This window comes from Haplochromis burtoni, unplaced genomic scaffold (assembly GCF_018398535.1).
Source record: "Haplochromis burtoni strain Fernald_Lab_line unplaced genomic scaffold, NCSU_Asbu1 Contig_58, whole genome shotgun sequence".
Classification (NCBI taxonomy): Eukaryota; Metazoa; Chordata; class Actinopteri; order Cichliformes; family Cichlidae; genus Haplochromis; species Haplochromis burtoni.
The window spans coordinates 559,299-586,143 of NW_024582419.1; the positions used below are offsets into that span (position 1 = coordinate 559,299).

Below are 26,845 nucleotides of genomic sequence, written 5' to 3' on the forward strand. Positions count from 1 at the left end.
ATGTTGCATATAATTAAATTTTTGCTTGATGCATAAAGTTAAAAGATTAAAACTAATAAAACAAGTTTTAAAAAAAGAGACTTTTCCATTTGATTACATTTTGTATGATGGATTATGCAGAAAAAGTAGAATTGGGCTGAAAGATCTATCGCTTTATCACCTATTCAGGTTGTAAATCGTGTTTTTAAAAAGTAACTAAGTAACTAAGTAATTAATTACTTTTGAAAATAAGTAATCAGTAAAGTAACGGGATTACTTTTTTGGGGAAGTAATCAGTAATTAGTTACTGATTACTTTTTTCAAGTAACTTGACCAACACTGTATAGCATTTTCTTAAGCTTAAAGAGCACTTTAGCCTATTTAAACTCATTATTTTGGTTTTCCAGCGTACGAACACTGTTATAAACAGCTTATTTTCCTGCTGCAACAGAGAGCAGTTTCCAGCAAAAAAAGGTAATAAAGCTACTGAGCCCTCCCTACTTAATGCAGCAACAGATAAACAGCTCACAGCTGAACACAGTCACCAAGTTAAGAAGCCAAAGAGCCATGTTATATTATTTTTGTCCATTCTTGGTGGAGGACAAAACACGCCTATAAGTAAATATTGACTGACTACAACTTGGATGCCCTGATACTGCCTGATCAGAAGGTGACTGCTTCCAAAAAATATAACTATAACAGCTTCACGGGATAAACAAAAATATGACGTGCTCTGTTCCCCCCACATCGCCAATAAAAACAAAAATGTAAGCTTTAAGAAGAAATAGTTCATCACTGGTTTTGAGGAGAAAGAAGATGCAAGCTCCAGTCTTGGTCACTGCATCCTGACCGCTGATCAGCTGAATAAGACAACAAGATTGATGATATTGTGCAACATGGCAGGTCAGTCTTTCATGCCCTGGTCATTTAAATCACTGACACATTTAACATAGCCAACGTCTAGTGATTAATTATGCTCTCAAACTCCATTATAATAGAAAAAAAATCATATCATGAAGTTTAAGTTATTCATGTTATTGAGCAGTGATAAACAAAATAAACAAAATGTATCAAACCGCCAGTATCTGTTTTTATATAAGGCTTGATCTTATCACTAAAGGAATGCAGGAGACTGACACTTTGATAAATACAGTTTCTCAGTCGGAAAATTTACTTCACAAAATGTCAAACTTTTTGTTCGAGTCAACTCGTAACACATCCATCATAGAGCAGGAGGCGGGGCACTCCCTGGACAGGTCGCCGTTCTATTGCTGAAGAGAGACAGATCACATTCACTCTCACATTCACACATAAGGCCAATTTAGACTCACCAGTAATCTAACATGGATTTGGACTGCATGTTCTTCATGAGTGCTTCTTGGACATCCACTCAGGAACAGGAGCGCTTGTTTAATAAATCAGATTAAAAGAGTGTGTCTTCCTCTCTTGCACCGTACCATGGTGTGAGTCTTGCTAAAGAGGGTCTGGGATTACAAACAGACTGGTCGGACTCTAAAGTAGAAGAGTCCAGTGAGCTCAAAGATCCTGTGGGAGACCCCGACCCTTCATATGCATAAGTTTGAAGGTAGTCGAAAGGAGGGGCATAAGGATCTTGATCAGCTTCTGCCAGCCTGTCCAGAATAAACTGCCTGAAGACCTCGTCCTCCGGGCCAATGAGGTGCGACTCTCGGAGGGACATTCGTATGCTGGCCCTGACGTCTTCCCTTCGCATCCTCCTCTCCCTTCTCCTGGGGCGGGGACGCATTGGGACAGTAGGTTGGCAGAAGTCCAGCTCCACTCCTCCAACTCCCGATTCTCCATAATAAAACACCTTCTGCGACACAGTCTCAGGCAGCTCCAGCTCCTTCACCTCCACCTCACGTCCCTCCTGCTGTTTTCTCCTGTGTCTCCTCACCATCACCATTACGACTGACAGCACTGCAGACACAACACAGCAGGAGATCATTACAGTTAAACACCAGGGCATGAGCTTTGTTGTGAAAAAAAAAAAATCTACAGTGCCCGATGGAGCATGCATGCTGCGCACAAGCACACCGAGAAGTAATAGCTGCCAGATTTGTTTTTGTGGATGCAAGAAATCAAAATGATGGCAAATTAGGCAATACATTCTTTTTAGTTTTTTTTTTTTTTTGTTTGTTTGGTTGTTTATTTTACTTCAGCTCACATACAAAGAAAGTGTTCCTTTATTTGCTCCATGTGGCACAGAATACTAAAACTCTTGTTATTTTGTTTCTGCCGGGTTTTCATCAGCTATTGTTCTCATCCAACAGAATGTTAGCATAGCAGGTTTTGTCATTAATCTTTCATGTGATGGGCACAGGGAGGACACAAAGCAGCCGAGGTCATAATAAAGCTCTTCACTATGCAAACCCATCAGTGTCCCAGGATGGCATTGCTACTGATGTATTGCAACCAATACGCACATTACCTGACATCATTGCTCTGCAAGCTTTCAGCATTTTAAAAGTGTGTGTTAAAGGCACGCTGGTGAGTCTTAAAAGGCAGATTCAAATGAAAGTGCAAATTTGTTAATGAAAAATCCTGCTATTTAACACACATTCGCATACTTGCCAAAGTGGTGTGAGCTGGAACTGCTTTAGCTCAACAGACCTGCTGGAAAACAGTGACTTATTTTAACGACAGTTTCAGTGAAGCTGACGTTATAAAACTCCAACATCTCGGGAGTTTGATTTACTGGTTTCCTTTTCCATAAGTAATATTGAATGAAAGAGCAATTACCAGTGAAATCCTCTCTGAATGTACTTTACAAATTTTACTAATTAACTCTTCCAGTGTATTTTTTTATTAAAGCAGTTCTTTTTTAAATTGAATATTCTTGTTTGATTCGACATCTTTTATTCCAGTCAGACTTTGTCGTGACGTCGTATCAAAACTGACGTCTTGCTTAAAAGTGGAAATTATAATTGGAAATACTTTAAAATGCTTCTACACTTTCTCCAAAACCCAGACAAAAAGGAGCTACAGTTAGGCAACAGTGTTGTAAAAAGTACCTTACTTTTTCCTTTTTTTTTTTTGCATATTTGAAATACTTATGTCTCCATTAATTAAACAAATTTTAACATTAGACAAAAATAACCCACATAAATACAAAATTGTTAATGAACATGAGACATTTTTTTTTAGAGTAGTATCCAAACCTACTTGACCCTGTGTCAAAAAAGATTCGTGATAACTGGGAATGAGTCTTTCACATTGCTGCACAGGAATTTTGGTCCACATTGGTACATTTTAGGAAATTAACACCATGTTTAATGCCATGCCAAAAAAATCTCAAATCAGTTTTAATTCTGGTCTTTAACTAGACCACTCCAAAACCTTCATTTTGTGTTTTTGTGTTTTTTTAAGCCACTCAGAGATAGATGTGGAGGTATGTATTGGATCATTGTCCTGCTGCATAACCCGAGGGTGCTGGAGCTTCAGGGCAGAAACTGATGGCATTATCCTGGAAGATTTTCTGGTACAGAGCAGAATTCATTGTTCCACCAATTATAGCAAGTTGTCCAAGTCGTGGAAACGTCGCAAAATTTCAACTTTTGTCTCGTCAGTCCACAGAATATTTTTCCAAAAGTCTTGGGGATCATCAAGATGGTTTTTTTTTGGCAAATATAAGAGGAGACTTTGTGTTCTTTTTGGTCAGTATTGGCTTTTACCTTAGAACTCTCACATGATACCATTATTATTCAGCTTTTTTGTTGTTGTTGAATCATGAACACTTACCTAACTGAGACAAGTGAGGCCTTCAATTCTTTAGATGTTTTTCTGGATTCTTTTCTGACCTCCTGGATGTTCATGCACTCTTGGTGTAATTTTGGTAGGCCAGCCACTCGTGGGAAGGTTAAACGCTGTGCCAAGATTTCTCTATTATTTGGATAATGGCTCTCATTATAGTTAAGAGTTCCATAGTCTTTGAAATGTCATTGTAAACCTTTCCAGACTGGTAGATGTCAATGAATTTGTTTCTCAGTGGTTTAATTTGATCATGGCATGATGTGTTGCTTTTTTGCAACATTTAGGCTACTTTACTTTTTAACAGGTTCTGTTTAAGGGATTTCTTGATTCAACAGATCTGACAGCAATCAGCTGTGGTTGCGGCTACTGACATTGTGCTCTGCTTTCCAAAAATATGGTTAATCCTAGTTACTTCATGATTTAACAAGGAGGCAATTACTTTTTCAGGTTTGGATAGGATTTTCTAAACAAATTAAATTATCACTTTAAAACTGGATTTGGAGTTTGCTCGGGTTATCTTTTTCTAGTACTACAAAATTTGTTTGATCATTTGAAATATCCACTATTCAAAACTTAAACAGGATATGCAATGTGACAACATTATGCTTGCTTACCTGTGAGTGTGACCAGGCAGAACAGAATCCCTAACAAGGTTTGTAGGCTCACCCCCATGGAGAGAGCAAGGGCTTCCACCCCTCCTGTGGGACAATGACCTGCAGGCTGACAGCTGCACACACTAATGGTCAGAGTGCTAGTACCGGAGAGGGCTGGAGAGCCACTGTCTGCCACCACCACAGGCAAAAGGTACTGGGTTCGATCCTTACGGGTGAAAGTACTCCGGCGTGCCACGATTCCAGCTGTGTTGTCTAAAAGGTATGCCAAATGTTAGAGATGCCCTTTTCAGCATTCTTTAAAAAAACATGAGAAATCCCAATGTGAATGCTGATGTGTCTAGACAATACAAGGAGAAAAACCTGTGAAGTGACAAACTTAATGCAATTTAAAATAAAAACCAGGCTCTCTAAAAAGCCCCGCGCCTTGTCAAATCAATTTCTGGTCAATGTATAAAAGTAAATTTGGAAAATGAATTTAACTTCTGAGTGTGCCTGTAAGACTTCATGAAGGCACTGAACAAAAAACTTCTTTGGAGTCAAATAAGCCTTGTGGCATATGGAAATGTGTTTTATTAAACTTGTTTCTTGATTCATTATTCATTTCCTGGTTGCTGACTGGACTGCTGTGCTTGAGTGGCTAACCACCCATACGCTACACCTGCATATATTTCATTCTAACTTACTCAACACATTCAAACATGCTCTGTACTTTAACAATGATGTCTCTTCAATTTTCTGCCCATTTTCATTATAAACCCTAAAAAAGGGTTGAGTGCACTCTAAGCCAAACACCTCAATTTGCTCACTCAAAAGGCAGTCAGCCACACAAAAAGTAGAACCTACAGAAGGATTTTCCTCCCAGAATATTCCAGGATGCATTTATTTGTTTTTTCTTTAATCAAAAAAATATCGCTGTTATTTTGTCCTTAGCCTAAAATCATTGCAGGTTATGACTTAGCTGTTGCTCATTGCTTTTCTGGCAGGAACCATATGGGATACCGTGGCTTCTTCTGGTTTCGAGTTCATTTTTCTCCACAGCCTAAAGCATCTGATGGAAAATGTCAGTGATTTGCAGGATGACATTTTTTGGAGCAAGAAGTATAATTATACAGATTTAGTTTATGCTGAGGGTCTCACTGCAATAGCCCTGAGTCAGTCAGCAGCTGGTTCGTTGCACTTGGAGGGAAAACAAGTCACACTGTGACCGATTACATTGTTAGACTGACATCACATTAATCTCTGTATTATTATTTTTCTAGTTTCTAGACTTTCTTTTAATCATTCACTGCACATGTTTTGGGGTGAATTTGGGGAAAATATGCCTGTTTTCTGAAAAAGAGCTAAGTGGGACTATAAGCAACACTCTCGCTCACATATATGTCTATACAGAAAATATAAAGCTTTACCCTCCACAGGTTAGTGAAGCTTAGCAAAATGTGAGAAACAGGTGCAGCAGTGACTCTGATTCTTTCTCAAGCTTCTAAAACTCACAATTAGTCGTCGTGTCTTTCCAAAATGAATAATGGCATTACCTCATAGTAACATTCTGGCATGGATTGAATGAATTCAATAATACAGAGTAATAACTGCGCTTTAGAAGCTAACTGGCCAACTTTGTGAGAATGAAACAACACAGACGCTCTAAATGATTCCCTTGTTGTGAGTCGTTATGCTACTCTAAGAGCCTGTTTGATGTAACTCAATAGTTACTGAATGAGAATGGTATCTAGTAATTCTAAAGCAGACACATTTGTATGCATTTGTATATTATTGATTTGACTATAACCTTGATTATCTCTGATTGTGAAGTTTGGATTAATGCGCTTCTCGGGGACCATAGAAAAGTAGAAATGATGTCCTTCGACAGGGTCGTCTGGATCAACAGCGCTGAGCAGCTGAATGAGCTGAGAGAACAAAAAACAGAAAAAACAGAAAAAACAAAGCTGCAAGAAGTGATGAAAGTAAGTAAGGAGGAATTGTATCCATCTTTTCATATATACATACAGATATAGAGTGCTTAACAAATTTATCAGACCAGCTATCATGGAAAAAAGAAAACATGGGCATTTTATAAATCTGTCAAAAAAATTCCTTGTTATTAATACGTGAAAAAAAAAGTTACCAAAAAAACCTGACTTCATATATTTATACCCAAACTTGAGCTACTGCACTGAAATTAATGAAGCATAACATTCAACCATTGCAACAATTTTCTGCTCAGGAATGCAATTAAATAACTGTAATTTGGCAACTTTATCAAAAATATTGTGGTTTGCTATTTTTATCTGCTTTATTTTGGAAAACAGTAAATGTGAAAATATGTGCATAACAAAAATAATGAATTTTTAAATATTTATTAAATAATTAGCATTAAAATTATCAATTTGATTAAAGAGCTTGCCCGTACTGGTGGAAACAAAAAAAAAATCATTTTGGTAATTGCCAGTCCTGGTAATTTTCGGCAGCTGTGGCATAAATGAACCTCATTAGATAATCTGTATCATCGTGCCATTTTAGGAAAGCCTGTTTTATTGTTGCTGAATGAAAACATCCTCTTTATACAGTGGCCCTGAGAGGCCAAACGGACTGCAACTTAAGAAAACACCAGCAATAAGAAAAACGCTGCAAAAGCACACAAAACAACAGAATTAGGAAACACGACAACAGAAAAAATAGATTTCCAAAAGCACAAGGCAAGTGTTTCTGGGGAGACAATAACCCGACGGACCAGTTGCAGGAACCAAAATATGCTAAGAATTGCGCTGGGAGACACTTAAAAGAAGTGGAGGATCTATCGGTTTTGTGAGGAAAGAAAAGATGAGAGGTAAGTGTGTTAGCCTAACTATTAGCCATCATCAGTATTATATGAATCATGATAAAACTGGTGTTTTCTTAAGTTGCAGTCCATTTGGCCTCTCAGGGCCACCATATTCTGATTTGGAATGTATAGCTTCAGAACTACATTACAGCATTATAGGAAAAAGATGTATAAGGAATGCAATTAGTATAACAATTCTTTACCCAAGTTGAATTAATTCTAGTTCTCAACTTACATGGTGTGGTGACCTAATAAATTTGTTGAGCACACACACACACACACACACACACACACACACATACATACATACATACATACATACATATATATATATATATATATATATATATATAAGTTGAGAATCACAGTTCTGTTCATTGTATTTTGCTTCCAAGGAGCCAGACTTATTTGTCAATTATGGAAGTTGGCTTTAGCAATAGTTCACAAGGCCTTCTTTCAGTAATTGTCTTTGGACACTGGCTGCTTTTTCACTCATTTACAATTCAATTTTAATTTATACAGCGCCAAATCACAACAACAGTTGCATCAAGGTACTTTATATTTTAAGGTAGACCCTAATTTCAATCCAGTTTTAACAGTCTTAACATTTACCTATGGATCATTCAAACATCAAAAAACCACAATATTGAAGGGATGAACCAATGTAGCTCTCATTTCTTTAATGAATCTAGGAAAAATGCCAAAGATAACACAGGTTGACATACATAGTATGTTTTGCACCAAAAATGTTGAGTTATCTGGATAATCGGAGGGCATAAAAGTGGCAAGTCAAGAAAAACTATCTACAGAAAACCTTTCCCAATACTACTTAAAAAAAATAACAAGAAAGCTTGCCTCAGAAAGTTCAGTCTGTGTTGTGTCAATACAGCTATTTCCCATTTTCAAGTCTGGCTCTTTGGAACCAAAATGTAAAGAAGATCAATAGATAGATAGAAATACTATAGGACACAATATGACAACTTTTACAGTTCACATTCATGTATATTCAGCTTTCCACTCTGCAGTGTAGTAAATCGTGAACATCAGTGCATCATAATATACATACTTCTCCTGCCTGCGTCCCCTCACAGATATATGGCTGGTAATCTCTTGCAAGCCTTGGCACATTGTCGTTTATGTCCAGTACTTTGATGAACACCACCACAGAGGAGGATAAATGGTTCTGCGCTGCAGTAGTGAAGATAGACATTTGCTGGAGTCCACTGGGTCCATGTATCATAAATGCTTTGTAAAAGCTCTGTCAAAATAACACTTAAGACTGAGAAATGTTTCTGTCTTCTAGCTTTAGGAATGTGGGGGAAAAAACGGGCACCAGCATCACACTGCTTTCACCAAAACAAAATAAACGATTCAACAGTAAGCAGTTATACCTATTATGGAAATTTAAGGCTTCAGTCTACACTAGCTGTTCCCAACATTTTTTTCTGAGGTGCACCCACTGGTCTGTGAGATGGAAACCGAACGACTAGTAGGTAGAAACGAAAATATATCAAATTTGACTTTTTCCTGCAAGCTTTTTTTTTTTTTTTTTTACAACTTGTAATATCTCTACTCTTCAAAAGTTGTAGACTTTTGAGAGTGGAGATGTAATTGTTTTTCTTTCTTTTTTTCTTTTCTGCAAAAGAATGACAAAAATATGACATTATCTTTTACCACGAAGACAGCATGAAGATAGAATTTTAACACAAGATCAGCTGGATAAAATCAGTTACAAACAGGTTGCGGCGCCTAAAAATAATTTTGATTGCTTTGGTTGCCAGCATATTGCCGTTGTTGTGCATAACTTGCATGTCATTTACTTTGCTGTAGTGAAGCTTGAAAAAGTGTGAAGCAAAATGAAAATGCAGAACATTTACTTTTAAAGTTAATGTTGTGGCATCACCACTGCAATCAACACATTTCAAAATGTACTTTTTCAGGCTAACAGTCTTCACTTCCAATTTGCATCACTCATTTCTTGGTTTCACGACCACTTGGTGAGTAGTTTAACTACAGGTCACCGTGGCAATCCGCTATCTACCAAAGCCCTCAAAAGGAGGTTTTCAGTACACCACTGTATACCTCTTTGCGACCAGTTTCACGACAGCTACCTGTTGTCAACCAGTTGCAGAATACATACTTTTCTTCAGGCAGTAGTGGTCAGCAGATGGTGACGGACTCGTCTCTAAGCCTGTATGAATAGGACTTTACCAAATGATTTTACAGCGACCTCCAGCAACCACTCACAACTGGTCAGGAAATACACATTTGTCCTTACCCAACTGGTTTGCTGCCAGATGACAGTCTCTAGGCCTGTGTGACTGAGGCTAAATGACACACTCCATGAAGAAGTGGAATAACACACTCCATGAATATATCTCTCAGTCCTGACACTCTGGTGTCTAAGGAGTGACGGAGAGTCGATGAGTTAGTGGGTGAAGGAGAAGCTAAGATACTGTTGGGTTGTGATTTAACAAGAAACCTCTGTCCATCACATGACCTGCTGGCGATTAGTACATGGTAGCAGAAAATGAATGACTGAGTAAACGAATAAGGACACATTTTTAAAGTCAATGGAATTAAAAGTCAAGCTATTTATTTGTTGCTTTTAATTCCATATTTTAAACAACAATCCACTGTCCAGTGTTTGAAAACCCTGTTTGTGAATCTCTGCTATAGTAGATTTCTCATCAGCAAATTGCTGGAACATATTTTGCACACGTTTGGGAATAATTGTGCCATAAGTCAACCATTAACATTACCATACGCTCTTATAAAAAACATGAAACTCTCCTTACTTGTTTCCTTAGCTTCAACTGTCACATTGTGCCAGGCTGCAGTCTCTCGGTCCAAAGACTTAGCGACAGTTATCGTTCCATTGTTTGGGTCTATTTTAAAAGCTTTTGTGGTATCGCTCCTTTTGTCAACAGAGTATCTGGAAGAAAAATCATGGAGACATACCATTTAGAAGGAAAGGTTGTTTTCTGGGCAAACAAAACATTGCGATACCACAGGGAGATTAATTAGGCAAACTGCTCAATTTTTTAATCTGTTGACAGATATCCAACAAAGCAAGTACACACACGAGCTAGTCTGACACAGCGACAACAACACTGTGAAAACAAAGCACCTCATGCAGATGGCATTGTATTTTCACAGTTATTTAAAATGAATATTATTTTTAATCTGACCAAAGACATTTTCTGTTTTGACATAAGTGTATAAATAGAAGGTAAAAGCAGGTAGACATGGAAATTTGTAACCATGGAAAAAGAGACAAGCTTTTATGGCAATTAAATAATAGCTGCCTTGCATGATATTATGTTTTGTGGCATGTTTGCTGGTAATGGGTGACAAGTGGATCTACAATTTTTTGTCAAAATAATCGTCAGGCAGCATGAATGTAACTATCACAAGCAAACCAGGCCATTTTTATTGTATACCACTTTCTCATCATCATTGGACTCTTAATAAAAAGTGATTAGAACAACCTGGTAAATTAGGATATCAGAGTAATGCAATCTTTCTGTGAGCTACTTTGCTGATAACAGCATGGGAAATTTGACCACAGCAACTTTAATCATATTTACTAGAACTGCGGAAACCACTAAAATGTCAGCCTGAATTTATTAATCAATGAGACACTGTCACCAAAGGGACAGTAATAGACGCTAGGCTGAAGATGATATGCAGCACCTGCCATTCTTAAGCTCTGCTGAGATGGACTACAGGCACCAGTAGTGCGGCTGTCTCCTCTGCAACGTGCCCCACTTGCAAATGACTGCAAATCTCAATTCCATATGCCACCTCGTATGGTGCTTTATTACATTCCCACGTCCTAGCAACGTTGCTTTGTGATAATACCACGGCAATAGATAGAAAAGCCTGTGAGGTTAAAAAAAAAAACTGTCATGATTTATTCAGCAGGGCTCATTTCCTACTAAAGTAATATGAGATAAATATGACCATGTACAGGGTATCCAGAGATCAAGGGTAAAAATGGATGCACCGAACCGGTAACACTATTTGAAATGAAATGATTTTTCACCCTGTGGAGGAAGCTGTCTAAAGATGCTCAGCCCATGCCAGCTTGGGTATCTACCTTATCATTATCGTACTGGTAGTCAGATGGCATATGCCATTCTTCCTGGTTTAGACAGTTCATATTACCTGATGGGATTGTTGACAGTGTCAGTGTCTCTAGCACTAACGCTGCCAACCACAGTTCCCACAGCTGCATTTTCAGGAAGTTTCCACTCGTAGACTGGCGAGAGGAAAACAGGTGGCTCATCCTCATCTTTCACAATGACTTTCACTGTCGTCCTATCAGTGAAGTCGTCCAAACTCAGAAAACGAGTGTCCACGTGGTCATTGACCGCCTCAGCGGTCATGTCGAAACGTCTCTTAACTTCAAAGTCCAAAGGCTGCGAAGGAAAGAAATACTCAACTTTTTATAGCTTGTATTAGAACAGAGGTTGTTACAAGAAGAATGAAAAACACAATTTATCACAATTAAATAATCAAACAGATAAAACTTTTGAAAAACAAAGAAAGTTGTATGTAAAACAGATAATTTTTTCTGAGAAGAGCAGGACATGACTGCGACTGGATGTTGGACTTGTTTAGTTAGTGTCAATATGCTACCAGCTGTGAGTATGCACTTAAATAATGCTGCAGTTTTGATTAACATGCTGCTAGTAATAAGAAAACAGCATGCAAACCATTACCACTTTCCCAGGATGATTCAGAAACAGAGTCAATAATGTTTGTTATTTTATTTCATGATCACGGCATCTAAATTGAAATCTAGTGTTCTATAATTGAGAGAGGTATTGCATATAAGTGTGAAAAAGTAAAGTGAATAAGATGAAATCATAAGTTCAGCAACACCCAGACAGCAGTCTTCATTCTATATAAGTGTAGTAACGGTATTCAGGAACTGATTTTTGTTATTAATTTGAACTAATTCGGTCAATAACTTTTCAATGTTCTCTGAATTAACCAATAGATTAATTGGCCTTGTGTTTGTGGTTTTGCAACAAGATGTGATTATTTCACTGAAAAATAAATAAATAAATAAACACACACACAGACAATATCACACAGGTTTGGACCACCCTTTGGCTTGGTTCTGTTGAAGCAGTTGCTGATCATTTGCACAGCATGCTTTGGCTGTCAATCACAGTCTGTCAATAGACACAGGAGTCTGACAGTTTGCAAAGGAGTGAAACATGACATTTAGCTTAACTATGAGCACTGACTGAAAACAGATTATAAGAAAAGTTAGGCTCGTGTATGTTTAGTGCAAATGCTTGGTTATACTGACACATGCCATTCATATATATGTACGTGTGTGTTGTTTGCTGTCCCTTCACATTTTCCTGCAACTGACTATAGTGATCCTTTTTGTTTTTGTGAGATATGAATACTTTAATGCAATTTCTGGTTCTTAATATTAATATGTAACACCAATCAATTTTGATTGTTATTAGAGCCACCTTAAGAAACAAAAATAGTCAAAAGACGTTTTTTTATTATTCATATTGAGAATGAAGTTGAAATTTTGAGGATAAAGTTGAAACACTCTTTTGAGAATAAAGCGGAAATGTCGAGAATAAGGTCAACTCCCTTCATCCATCTCAATATGCATTCTTGTGTGTACTTGGGTTCTTCTGGACTTGAGAAATGTCATCAGCTGCAGCCCGATTGTCTGATACAGCATCATCCCTTCTGTACTGCACAAAGGTGTAACCATCAAAATCCTTGCATCTCACCATTTTTACCTATTTCACAATGCACAAATGAAGCCAAGTCTTCCAGGCTTGTTTACTCATCTACTAAGTCACCTACACAAGGCCTTTTGGAGAAGGTCCAGCAGCTGTACACTAATGACATTAGTGCCATTTGCTTAAATTTAAAACTTTATTCTCAATATTTCAATGTTTTATGTTATTGTGTTTTAACACAAAGTACTTTCAAGTACTGCTGTACCCAAATGCCCAACCCAGAGAAGGACTTGTGGCTAGACAAACACACAGACACACACACAAATCTTGGGTTAGTTGTTTGGTTTAGCCTCTCCAAAACAACAGCCATTTCTTCTTTTTTTGTAGAAAGCATATCTGAATAGAAGCTCACGGTTTCCTGTGCCATGCAAAGATCATTGAGTATAGCTGGTAGTTTTGAGATTGTTGTTCAACAAATGCAATCTACCCTTTACTCTCCACTTGAACTGTTTAACTGTATGTAACCAAAGCTTGCTTAAAAGTGACTGGTAAATTTAGATTATTTGCAGACTTCAAACAGAAACCAGAATGTTTCAAGTACCAACCTGCTCTACCGATTTTACATTTTCATACGCAGCTATAGATTTATAGAATGCACACACACACACACACACACACACACACACACGCACAGATATTCACAGAGAATCTAAATATTCGAGGTAGATATTGTAAAGGCATTCACCTTGGCCAGTAGAATCACTCCCTCTTGTGTTACTGGGTCTGTTTTAATGATAAAAGTGCTTTCTTCCAGTTCACCCTCCAGACTGTAGGTCATTTTGGCATTGATGCCAGTGTCTCCATCCTCTGCCATGATTCTGCCTACTGTGGTGCCGATGGCTGCGTTTTCGGGGACAGCAAAGGTGTAAAGGTCTGAAGAAACAAGCATATTTTCTATGAATCATTTTGATGCCATTGGGCTCAGAAGATGAACCTTGGAACAGGATATTAAAAGGAATACAAAATTTAGTTGATACCAAACTGGTACTTGTGCTGTCTGCAATGACAGTTTGAAAAGTTGCTAAATTTGGAGCAAAAAACAACAAATGAAAAAGTTTCTCCACCCGAACACAGTATACAGAACTTGACAGTAACTTGTTAATAGCTAGTCAAGAAAGGCTGCTTGTCTATAAAGTGATAAGAAGGAAGAACATTGTGGTGGAGGGTCAATTTGTGTGAGTCAAAGATAAGTTGTGGCAACACATAATCCCAGCCTAACTGTAATAAGAAGATGAGAAAATGTGATTGTGTCTTTGAGCAACTCCATTTGGATGGCTGCCACAACTGGGTGGAACTCGACACTCGACAGGAAACCAGCTGCTTGTGAAGAAAAAAAAAACTGTGCCGATAATAATTTGCAATTATGTGACAAAACATAGGACGTGGTTCAAAGCAAAGTGTGGCCATACAATATTTAAAAGGCCTTTTGACTGAACATAAAATCCATGGGACACATTCAATGAATGTGAATGTGACATTAATAGTTAAAGGTATCATTCTTGCTGTCTCAGTCCTACAGAATTGATTTCTTCCCACGGCATTCATTTAGTGGGGTTTATCACTGGGAAGGCTAGGTTGGCTTCCAAAGGTCATGACAAATGTCCTCTCGTGTGTGAATGATTAAATTCATCCAGTGTATGGAACATGTACACAAGCGCAAAATGAGCAAAACATCCCAATCGCCTTTGCTGTCTCCTTCACTCTCTCTCATTCGTCTCTCAAGCCTGCCATCTTTTAATTTTGGCTGCTGGCTGAATAACAGACAGCTGAATGCAGCACAAACCACCCACCCGAGCCGGAGAAGTGTGATCAAATAAATAGCTCATAGGTATAATATTAAACATGTCCTCACAGACTGCAGTGCTTTGTACTCTTTCATTGATTCCCTCACTGTGTATGGCCCAATGTTTGCATCACTGTGAGTCATATCTGTGACTCACGCTGCTGGAATGTGGGTCCATTGTCATTGACATCAGTCAAGCTGACCGTAACCGTAGTGGAAGAGGAATAACCGCCGCTGAGACCCAGCATATCCTTCACCTGCACCACCACCTGGTACTGCTCTCTGGCTTCACGGTCCATATTTTGCCAAGATGTTACAATAATCCCTGCAGGTAGATAAGACAGGGAGAGAGGAGGAGGGGGCCAAGAGGAGTCTTTGGTTCATTAAGACAGCATTAAATATATCTGTGGGTGATTTTTTTGCTTTGTTTTGTTTTTTTCCAATCAACTGTAAGTAAACAAACTTTGCCTGAAGTTGCACTTGAGCGCGCTGTGCAAAATGTGCAGTAAAACTGCATCACAATAAATGTCCAGTCTTCAAATTTAATCAGCACAAAAGGGAATATTAAGAGGGCTTTCAGATGACTTAATGCTTCCTCTGTCTGGGCAAACTGGAAGATGAGGGCAACAGTAAACAGTAAACAATTTAAATCAAACAAATTAGATTGACCCGACAAATTTATAGGCCATTTGTGGATTTGAATTTATCTCAATATCATGTTCACTGAATCTTGTGTTGAAATGACGTAAACATTTTCATATTCTCCATTTTTACTATGAAAAGATCAAACATGCTCTGTGAAGTTGGATGGAGTTAAACAAAAATAAAATTAAATAAATAATAAATTATATATATATAATATATATATATATTATTATATATATATATATATATATATTATATAATAAGAATAATATATATATATATATCAATTGAAACTAACAATTTGCTTTCTAAAAAGTCATATTTGGACTTTTGCATAGTGCAGTAATTTGCATTAAAATATTTTATTCCATGCCGGTGATGTCCTCCCCCAACTTATTACAGTTAAGGTCAATAACATGTGTGGGAAGTGCTGTAACTGACCTCGGATTTACACAAGAAAATAGCGAGGATGCATGTGGGCATTAGTAAAATCCATTGTCTGTCACAGGATGAACTTGTCTAGCTGGCCTCAAAAGTAGCTAAATCTGTCAATAGCTCTTTTAGGCTCCAGTCACTCTAGGGAAAAAGTGGTTGTATATGATGAAAAGTGCGACTGTGAATGTGATGTATGATCTTCTTGCCTTTTAAATGGTTGCTTCGAAGACAGAGACCAGCTCTAAGACCACTTAGAGTTAGCTGCCATCTTCAAACTGGTGTTAGCAAGTCAAGATGGTGATAAAACATGCCGAAATGGCACTGAGACAGAATCCGTCTGCTATCAGTTTTTGACTGAATCAAGTCTGTGAATCAAGTCTGAATCATGTAAGTGCCAACTTGCATCAAGTTGGCACTTACATGCAGTCTGTTTGCGAAAATACCCCGATTAACTGTGATAAATCTCAAATCTGTTGCTATCTATATCAGACGGGAAGTGCTGTACCAAAGTCAGGGGAGGACGTGCCACAAGGAGACTGCATAGAATCCACACATCTACACATCAGGCACATTCTCTCAAATCTAAAAGGGTCAGTTTTTTAATTTATACATTTCTAAACAAATGGAGGCAGCTAGTTGATTTTAATAATTACCCACATTCTCCCAAGAACAGCACAAATTTGTGGTTCAAAGCTAAGGGAGAAGGTAATAGCTGCATTTTCTAAGACAAAGAACTAAGTAAAAAGCAAGAGGACCACTTTGACCCATCTCTCCTTGCTAATTAGTCGCTGAGTCCAATAACTATTTTGACAACTATCACATATATAAAACACGCTTGTCAGAGTTAAATTTAGCTTAGTTTACAGTAAATAGGCTACTACAAACTAAAGTAACTCACGCTTGTGTGTTTTATTATTTGATGGAGCAGATGAGTTCTGCTCATCAGGGGAGACTGATTGCAACCTGCTGGCAGTCTATCAGTGTTTATAAATTGGATGGTGATTTATTGCAAACCATTGACAATCTATTTGAGAGTATTTAGAGTTGTTCTTGATCTGAGTTGGACTAAGAGAGCTCGCCTCCCACCAGGCGCCTGTTGCAACCATTGCCTTGTGAACGAAAGTGGTTACTGCAACTACTAGCAATTGGTCCCAGACGGCAAAACAAATGCAGCACAATTACTGCCAATCATCAGTTTCCTGGTTGCACAGTTTGCTGTCCAATTTTACTCGACTGTGACTGAAGCCTTAGAGATACATTTACCAAGTAAGTTTATGTAATCTTATAATTAAAAAGAAATGTTAAACTTGCCAAAAGTGAAGATCGGACATTTTCCTGATTAAACACAATGGCTAGTTTAAACTAAAACACTTTATATCTGTCAGCATCATGTACCGGTCTTTGGCTCCACAGAGAAGTAAGGTTCCCCCTGCAGGATGGAGTAGATGAGCTTGGCGTTGTTTCCAAACATGGGATCATCAGCATCTGTGGCTGTCACCTGTGCCACTGTGGTCCCTGTGGGGGGGGGAGCAGATCACACAGTCAGAGTTAGCTCAGGCAGCAGTTCCAGTCGATGGGGAAATAAAGTGATTATAGTATAGTCCCGCAGGGTCTGTCTGACTGGCTCCAGGGGGGAGTAGTGGAAATGGAAGAGGGTGGATAGTTGAGGTAGGGTTAGAGGAGGGATGTTGACTAAGGCAAAAGGGTTGATAAGGTGGGGGCGGCAAAGCAGCCTTGGCCTTTCACCACTCGGTAAGGTGGTGCAGGTGTGCGTGACAGCCTCTCCAGCCCTATTGTGACATCTTACTCTCCACGTGCCGCTTGTTTTCTCTCCTTCGTTCTCATTCACCTTTATCTGTCCATCTTTCACATTTACTCGCATTTTCTCCACTGACCATATCCTTGTCCTTGCTTTGCTTTTTACAGTATATTTTGCTCCCTCAGCCCTCTTCCCTATCTAGTTCTTTCTTCCCACAGAGCACTCTGTCTTTCACACAGTCAGGGATTTACCGCAGCATTTCTTATTTTACAATGCCCTCACTCCAACCTCTCACTTTCTCTTTCTGAGTCAAATGCATTATGATTTATTACGAGCTAGATATTATGCTGCTAAAGCAGATTACATATAAATTGAAATGGTAATGTCTGTGGTATGAAAGGGCAGTGGTTATAATAACATTATTTAAGAAATTTATCCATAAAGGCATTGGAGCTATCATACAGAATCCAATATTTTTAACTTCCTGAATAGGGACAGATGACAGACATTCATATAACCTTTTGTTCATTGTCTTCAGTCAATATTTCATTTAAGAAAATTTATTTCAGTAGCATGTCAGTTTTTATCAATACGACAGAAAAAGTTTATTTGCAAATAAATTACTCCTTTTTGTGACTTATATTTTAAATACAAAAGACGGATCCTTACAGATCTAGACATCATGTCCTATTAATACCAGAAATTGTACAAAATAATTTGGAGGGAGCAGTGAAGAAGAGTGATTGACATAAAAGGTAAAATGCTTTGAGCTGTCAGTAAGAGCAAGACCTGTATAGTATAAGTATGAAATAATTATTTCCCCATTTTAAGAAAGAAATTTAGAAAATTTCTACTATAATACTGATTATTAATCTAAACTCAAGTGAAAAATGCTAATGACTTCTTGCTCTTGTTGATATTCTTAAAAGGAAGGCTGATTAGTGGGTTAAAGATTTACAACTCATTGTGACAGAACAGCCTCCTAAGTATTTCTCTTCTAAGTTCAACAGGCAGCGATTGCAATAACGTGGCTCTGTAAGTATTAAGAGTCCTTAATACTTACGGAAAGGTTTTGAACTACAGCCCATTCATTCTTGACTGTTTCTAGGAAGTGCCATCTAGCAAAGTGGAAGCTTAGAAATTCTCTTATAAGAGTCAATAAAAAGTACATGTATGTTGAATATTGCTATTACCGCTAATATTACTAATACTTATTTACACATTAAGTAGTAAAAGCTGAGATTTAGATTTAGAGACTCTCTACAGCTGATGGTAATTTTGGTCCTAAACTATTGAATTAAAAAAAAAGGCTAGACCTGGACAAAGACGTGTTTAAATTGTAATGCCAACATGCCAGTACGAGCATGCTAATGCCACAAGATTAGCTTGCTAACACTAGATCAGAATGTGAAAAGTGTTCTAACAAGCACACCATTAACAAAGCATAACCAAGGCTGTTAGAAATGACCTTTTAAAATGTAGTTAGTGTCTGTGTTTTCAACATTTCATAAAGGGACTTTTTCACTTTTTTTCACACATACCAATTGGACACATCTCAGGAATGCTGGACACATATGGCTCATTCTGGAACTGGGGGACATTGTCATTAATGTCCTGCACTGTGATGATGAACTCTGACTGGGGCTCCTCTGGTTCGTTGGACCATCTATTGATGGCCTGGGCTTGGAGCACATAGAACGCCTTTTCCTCACGGTCAAGCTTCTTCAGTGTCCGGATTTCCCCAGTATACTCGTTTATTTCAAACACATCTCCAGCACCTTCTCCTGATAATATGTACTTGATGGAAGACTCACCTTGATCAGAATCAGATTTGAGCTACAAAAAGAAAAGGAAGGTATATTAATGTTTTTTTTGTTTTTTTTTAATTTTGCATATTTTCTCGAGGTAACTAGAAAGCATGCATTTTCAAAGGGAAGTACCATATCAAGGACATGGCAGACATTCAATGTGAAGCAGTACCTGGCCAATAACACGAGGAGTAGGATCTTCCTCGGGGACAAACAGCTGTTTCCAGATCCAGCCTCTCTTCAGGCGACGGTGCAAATGAGTGGACCCCTGAGCCAATTGTTGGGCTTCCAGACCCTGAGTACCTCTCATATCACTCAGCACCCCACCAGGAATCATAAAAAACACCATCGCCACAGCCAAAACACTCGGCATGCCCATTTTTACAGTCCATCCGTACATTTCCTCTGCACTTCACGTGGATAGTGGACAGAGGATAGTAGTTTCACTGGTCCATGTTACAAATTCTTCATTCACCAGCACCATAATTCATGATCCTGGCAGTGCTGCATCCCATCTTGTTATGATGTGGTTTGTATGCATGACCATGTCTCTAAAATAAAAGTTAACAATTTAATTAATGTCTGCACTAAGAACTTCTCAGTGGGGCACAGAGACTGAAAAACTGTCAGTGGTAAAGTATTATCTTTATGATTTAAAAGGTACATTTTAAAAATTGGAATATTAAAAGAGAACTAATCAAAATATATTTACTTTTGACCCTGAAAATATTTGCATACTCTAGTTAATAAAAAGGCCAGTCTTTTGTCAGCAGTATGTAAATACGATTGAGAGGATCTCTATTTGATTAATAAATGATAATCTAATCTATAGCATTAACTAAGCCATAACTGATGATTAGTAAATTAGACGATTGGATTCTAAACATGCACAAAGACAACTAGAAGGTACTTGGATATAGAATTTGTGCTATATTAAAAGTAGTGGCTAAATTCTGTGTCCTATTGTCCTATTTGGGGACTTTCACATACCAGTTTCTTTTTTCTTTAAATTAATTTTTTACTTTCACGAAAAACTGCAATTAAAAATTTATTTGTCAGGTTTTTGTTAGGCTGCATAACCAAGAGTTAATTAGGTTAAATTTAGGAAAAGATTGAAGTTTAGAGATAAATATGTATAAAGGCTACACCATCGATATGTCGTAACCGGAAACCCTTCTGAAAATCTATGCCAAAACTTGCCTTAACCCAGTGTGAAACTTCCTATAAATATAACTCGTCATGTCAACACAGTCTCCATGTCAACTGTGATTGACTGTGATCAGCCCCCTTGTTTCCTCCTATGCTATTTTCTCCTCTGTCACTATTACGCAAATTGATAAAAAGAGGATGTATCAACTTGAAGAGAGAGAAATTGTAGATCAATGGAGGCACCTCACACAGAACTTTAAATAATGGCAACCGCAGCAGGCTACATTGTAGGTTCTACATAAATTTGATGTAAAATTACAAAGCATACAGTACCCTGGATATTTAGATGGCTATCTGGAAAGGGTCCTTTACAAGCATCCAAACGTAATTATTTGGGAGACACAGCTGTAGCTATTGCCTATATCCACTGCATCATGTATAGATACCAAAGAACATCTTGTGTTTGATTTTGAGATGCCAGAGTTTTGCCAAGCAGCAATATTTGATGCCCCAGGCATGAGAAGAGGTTGCATATAAAAATGCAAACATAACCAAATCACTTGTTGACACTTGTTAACAAGATCATCTTGAAGATTAACTATTAACAATGTTGAAATATTTAAAAGTGCTGTTAAAATACAGTTCTGCATTTAGGAAGTTGATTCTGATAAAAAATATTGTCAACTTCTGTTCTGTTTGATATCTATGAGTGCACAACAACAAAGCAGATATCTAACAAATTTGAGATAGAAAATCAAAGGAGAACTGTTTTTTTTTTCATAATCCTGCAGTCCTGCAAAAGCATCTGAAAACAGTCCTTTGTTTTGAATCCAGACAAGGGCCTGTATTGTGTTATAGTGATGGTGGTGCTGAAAGGGGCTAGGGCGGGGGTGGGGCAGAACACATCATTCCTTAAGCATGACACTGCACTCTGCAGCTGACTAATGAAGACTTCTAATTAGATCAATGTCTGCCCAGACATGGAAAACAGAGACACACATGCCTCTGACAAACTATGAGTCAAATCGATGCACCAATTATAATGTGGACCAAGATCAGGGTCAAGAGTGTAAGGACAATGAAAGTCAGGCAAGACAGCAAATTAGTTAGGACCACACAGATACATTATCTTGCACTGACAGCATTGCTCAAGTTAGAAGACTTTAATTTGGACAAATTCATCAATCCTCTTTATAGGAATTAAATGTGCTGTTGTTTTTCTTTTCCACTAGAGACAATAAATATCTATCTTTTATGCTGCACAGGGAAACCACTATTAATAGTCTATCAACAATTTCCCCAGTTTTATTTTCTGCCTTATTATTTTAGATGTATTAAAGACTCGAAATTCTTTCACTTCACTTTTCATTTTTGACTTCTGTCCTACATGGTGAAGCAACACAAATTATTTATCTTCTCATTAAACCTTAACCTAACTTTATACTGCTCTCCGGTCAAGCAGCAAACCATACATCAGCACTCAGTGGGATCAGTTCTCATTAAGGGATAGAATTCACAATAGCCATAATTCTAAACTCTCTTAATAGGATTTTTTGACACTGCAATATAACCACATAACATATACAGTCCCACTATGTGAATGCTTTAATACAGACTGCTGCACAGGAGCAGTGCATGGTTTGTTAGCATCGCTGGTTCCCGTGGAAATACGCACTATACCCCAGGAAGTTGTTGTAGCAGTTAGAGTAGCTCCAGTATTAATGCTTTAACAGCTCATAGTGTTCATGTTTAATCTTGTAAAAGTAAATTGGCTGTCAAGACCTATTTGTAATGAGCTGGTAAAATCAATTACTGATGCCTTTTATTTCTTAAATTCAATTTCGATACAGAACGTGAAAAAGAGTATGTGTTTATGCTTATGTATGTCCTTACAGGCCGTATTCATATCTCCGAGCATCGTGGAGTGACATTCCAATTAGTGGCCAGTGAATCGTGAGCCGTTATGGTCTTTCATAGGGCTGCCAAGCATGCGCCCAAACTGAACGCCTTGTGCCAAAACTAGAGAAGAGCCCTCAATGATGTTTGTCTGAGCAACTATTCAGCTGCCAACATGCCAAGGAGTCTGCCTCAAAATCTTCCCGAGGATATCAGTGTGGCCAAAATAGTGCACAGGTCAACAGATGTTTTTTTAATGCCAATTTAACAAGATGGGCCTTTCTACAAATAACTGATGAAATTCTGGGAAAATAATATGGCCAAAAAATAGCTCGAGGCCTGTAAATAGCAAGCATTAAGGAGCAAGTGAAACATATGTCCATGGGTGACAACTATCTTAATAGTACTTGATAATAACGGTGAACCTGCCAAAGTCTACATAAAAGACTTTTAGATTATGATTTGATTATGATTTCATAGTTATTACTTTTTACAGGTATGCATATGGTCTGAAAAACGCAGTGAAACAAGAAAACAGAAAGAAAGATCACTGGACTCCACGGTTCCTTTCAGAAGAAATTCTCATTCTGCATGACATGCTGTACATGCAGAGTGCCCTGTGGTTGACAGCCATTCATTACCTCTAATAGGCCTTCTTCCCATTTCTAGCAGACCTCCTGTAGCCTGTATGTACAGAACGCTACTCTACCACATGACAGAATGACAATGAGCTGCAGTCTCACAATGTTAAGCACTAGATGCGCTGAGACCGTCACATCATTTTCCTATATGGTGATGTGTTCTAGCTAATAAAATGACGCTCTTTTGTAGGAATGATTCCGGGATGCTATTAAATTGTGTCTAATGTGCCAACACAAATGTTGCAACACAGCAATAAAGAAAAAGCAGCTTTCACTTGACATTGTGGATGACATGTCAGTATCAATATACAATGCTCATTCTAACTGCTAAATAATACTAGCTTCATGAGATAATTAATTATTGTGGTTTTCAAGCATAAACCGTCAATCATCTTCTTACGTGGTGCCGTGTATGATAACTGAGAAAAGGAAGCACTGAAATACACTTTGAATACAACTGTTTGAAATCTTTAAGAAAAAACATCTGTTAAGCCTCACTTCTTTAAGATTAAGCTTCTAAGACAAAATGTCCTTAATTGGTCATTTGGGAGCCTACCATGGGACTTGGTTGTTTACTGTTCAGCTCCATAAAACAGTAACACTGACATGTAGCACTTGTTTTCTAATCGGGGTGTCAAACAAGTCCAGAGAATGAACTAGAACAACCAGGGAATGTCAAGCCATCATGTACTTGTTAGTAAGTAATTTGTTTGATTTTATTATGTGCACAAGTGGAAATCATTGCTGCTTAGCAAAATGTCACGAATTTCCATTGACGGTAATCAGCAACAGCACTACATCCTGTTATTTCTCTCCTTTCTTTTCCATCAACAGTAATTAAGTGATACTACTAGAGTTATTGCAAAATAAAATAAAAGGAATCAGTGAATTTCTATTTCATTATAATAAAAAGTTTGATACAAAAGTATTACATCAAGCTTGAAGATATCAGATATTTTTGAGAAAATATTATGAGTGAAAATAACTTAAACGGCAGACTAATATGGAATAAATAAGTCAGTATGCTTTTGAATTAATCACTTTTGACATTAAAAATAAATGCAAACATTGAGGAATATATTTACAAGTTGATACATGAATTGATACGACTTGCTTTGTGTTTATTTACTTTTATATTATTTAATTTACTGTGCCATTTTCATGTTATTTTCATGTTACGAATCAGTTTATCCATTTTTAATTTATTATTGTGTTTTTGGATTTCTTACACATGCCCCTGTGCACTGGTACATTGACCATCCTGCTGTATTTTCTCTAATGCATATTAAACTGCTCTCTCTAATGATTTATCCCTACTGCTGATCGGCTATAGAAGGCTTAACTGCCCACATGTAAAGCAAGAAAAGGAACATGGTCGTCTGTTCTTCCTGTCTGCCTCCCTCACATCCATCAGGTGTTATTCTTCAGGTGCTTTTTGCAATTTTATTCATTAATTATTAGATTTCCTTTAGACAACAATTTTTACTATAACTATTAACATTACTCTTGATAGATAAATTAGAACAATATTAGTAACTCCTGACTCTTAGAAATTAGAGCTGGGAGTTACCAACAGTTTTGTTTTCAGTTATTAATTTTGGATTCGATTAGTTTATTTATTAGTTATAATTACTATTATTAGTTTAGGGAAGAATCTTGAATCTAATAACTCAATTGTGGGGTTGTTGGGAAGTTTTCTTCTCTTGTTTTTTATCAGGAGTCTCATCTACTTAATTTGTGTTTGTTCTTTATGAGTATTTATGTTCACTTTATAAACTGCCTCTCACACCAAAAATAAAAACCATAACCCAAGAATAGCTTTTATTTGTGTACTATTGAAACTGATCAGCAAAATTCCATTATGAAGACAGCTTGGAATTTTCTTGATCAGTTGTTCTGTTATACAAGAGGCAGATGTCTGATTTCATAACACACTTTGAATGACAAGCCCTCTTTGCATCATGCAGCACAAAAACATAAAGAAATGTGGTGGGCGTGCATACAGAACGTTAAACTAATACAGGAAAAATTCAGTTTAAAATAATTAAATTAACAGATGAAATGGAAAATTTTGGAATGGAAAACTGGAAAATACGTTTATAGCGATCAATTGCTAAAAAACCCCCCCCAAAAAATAGCATTTTATATAAGTTTATAAAGTGTATTTTTATTTTAACTTTAATTTCTGTGCATTTGAAGGCATATATTTATATAAAATGTCATATATATGGAGTCATTTATTTCATTCTGTACTGGTTTGTAATTTTAGCAATCATGGTCCTCCATAGCCCACAACTAATCATCAGTTTAGCGTACTGAGTGGCCCAGCATTTAGTCCTTGTTTATTCACACATGTCCATTCACATAAACAGCTAACATAACATAAACTTTATTTTCTCTTGGTTGTTTAATTGTATCGTGAGAATGTTTTTGGTATATTCAGGTATTTGTATATCTGCGTTTCTTGTCCTCAAATAAGTGACCCAAAACACTGAACACACATCATTATAGGTAATAATAATCTATTTAATTGTTACATTTTCATTAATTCAATATTTGAAAATGTAGACTATACACAGGAATCAATTGCTCAATAGAATAAAAAGTATATTTCATAGGAAGCTATTTTTCCATCAAAAGCCATCTATAAAGAGCAAAAACTTTACAGATGTCTTGCTGTGACTAATACACAGAACCCACGGGCTCATTTAGAATTCATGGAGTGAAGCTGTGCCCTGCTTTTATGTTTCAAGCTAAGTTATTCTTTGTGTTCTTTTTTCTTATTCTAGAGAATATATAAACTTGCATCGAATTATCTTCTTACAAAAGATAATCACTTTAGCAACCAAGACCACACCTACCTGTTTGTGTAATTCTTCTGTCACCCAAGCCACTTGTCACCAGCTGCCATCAAGAAAGATCATTGCTGAGTGTAAGAAAACACAATCTGCTTAACTAAATACCCTGGTACTGGAAAGCAATTCAGTCACCACAATAGCAGAAGCAAATGCTCATAGTCCTCACAATGCGTAATCCCCTCCACTGACGACCTCCCCTTATCTTCTTCTTCTTTGCCCCTTTTCTGCTCTTCTCAAACTTCCTGAAGAAGAACAAACACAGGGTCTATTGTTAGGGACTCACATCTGAACACTGCAGAACACTCGGGGCCTTCATCACCATGCAAATAGTCACAGCCCAGACTTACAAATGGATTTCTATCTTTTTTTTCTCCCTATTTCTGTGAACAATCCTGCGCTTATTAGAGTTGAGCTAGAACATTGACAGGACAGTAATTCATCCACTGTAAGGTCACTATTTTTGCAAGCGATAGGACGCCAGCAGTCTGTTTTTTGACATTCAAGATGAGGGAGCATGCTGTTCCCGCATGCTATGGTCACATTTTAAATATGTTTAAAAAATGATTTTACAAGCGTTTCCCAAAGAAAATCATTTTAGGTGTTGATTGTACTCCACATTCTCTGAGTTCTTAAAGGGTTAATTAGGGGTATATGCTGAAAAATAAAGGATAAAGGATCATCTGCTTTTCAGATGATCAGAAATGACACTTACAAGAGAGTTTTTGTTTTTGTATGTACAAATGTCCTTTTATTTTATTTTCTGCCACCACATAATTTGGAAACATCTGTCCTTCATTTCATTTTCTTCCACTTCCTTTTTTTATTTCACTGAAAGACTTTAACATTATTTTTGCTTTATTTGTTCTACTTAAATAAAAAGTGTGGCTCCTTCTTCCAGAGTTG

General features: G+C 37.3%; 1 protein-coding gene across 1 annotated transcript; it reads right to left on the bottom strand.

Moving 5' to 3' along the window:
- Positions 1–253: 253 nt before the first annotated feature.
- cdh19 (cadherin 19, type 2) lies at positions 254–26,153 on the bottom strand. Its single transcript, XM_005922582.2, has 12 exons — positions 25,946–26,153; positions 19,571–19,949; positions 19,132–19,426; positions 17,227–17,346; positions 14,909–15,076; positions 13,654–13,841; positions 11,353–11,606; positions 9,981–10,117; positions 8,249–8,370; positions 6,151–6,268; positions 4,365–4,616; positions 254–1,917 (listed from the first exon to the last, which is right to left on the bottom strand). Exons 2-12 carry the CDS (start codon positions 19,796–19,798, stop codon positions 1,403–1,405), a joined length of 2,397 nt encoding a protein of 798 aa, XP_005922644.1. The 5' UTR covers positions 19,799–19,949; positions 25,946–26,153; the 3' UTR covers positions 254–1,402.
- Positions 26,154–26,845: the final 692 nt, after the last annotated feature.

Excerpts from the sequence above, each read along its gene's own strand:
- cdh19 (XM_005922582.2), bottom strand. The coding sequence starts at position 19,798 with ATGTACGGATGGACTGTAAAAATGGGCATGCCGAGTGTTTTGGCTGTG. Across the intron at positions 11,607-13,653 it reads GAGTGATTCTACTGGCCAAG|CCTTTGGACTTTGAAGTTAA; the intron begins GTGAATGCCTTT and ends TTTCCTTCGCAG. Across the intron at positions 4,617-6,150 it reads CACAATCAGAGATAATCAAG|ACAACACAGCTGGAATCGTG; the intron begins GTTATAGTCAAA and ends CATACCTTTTAG.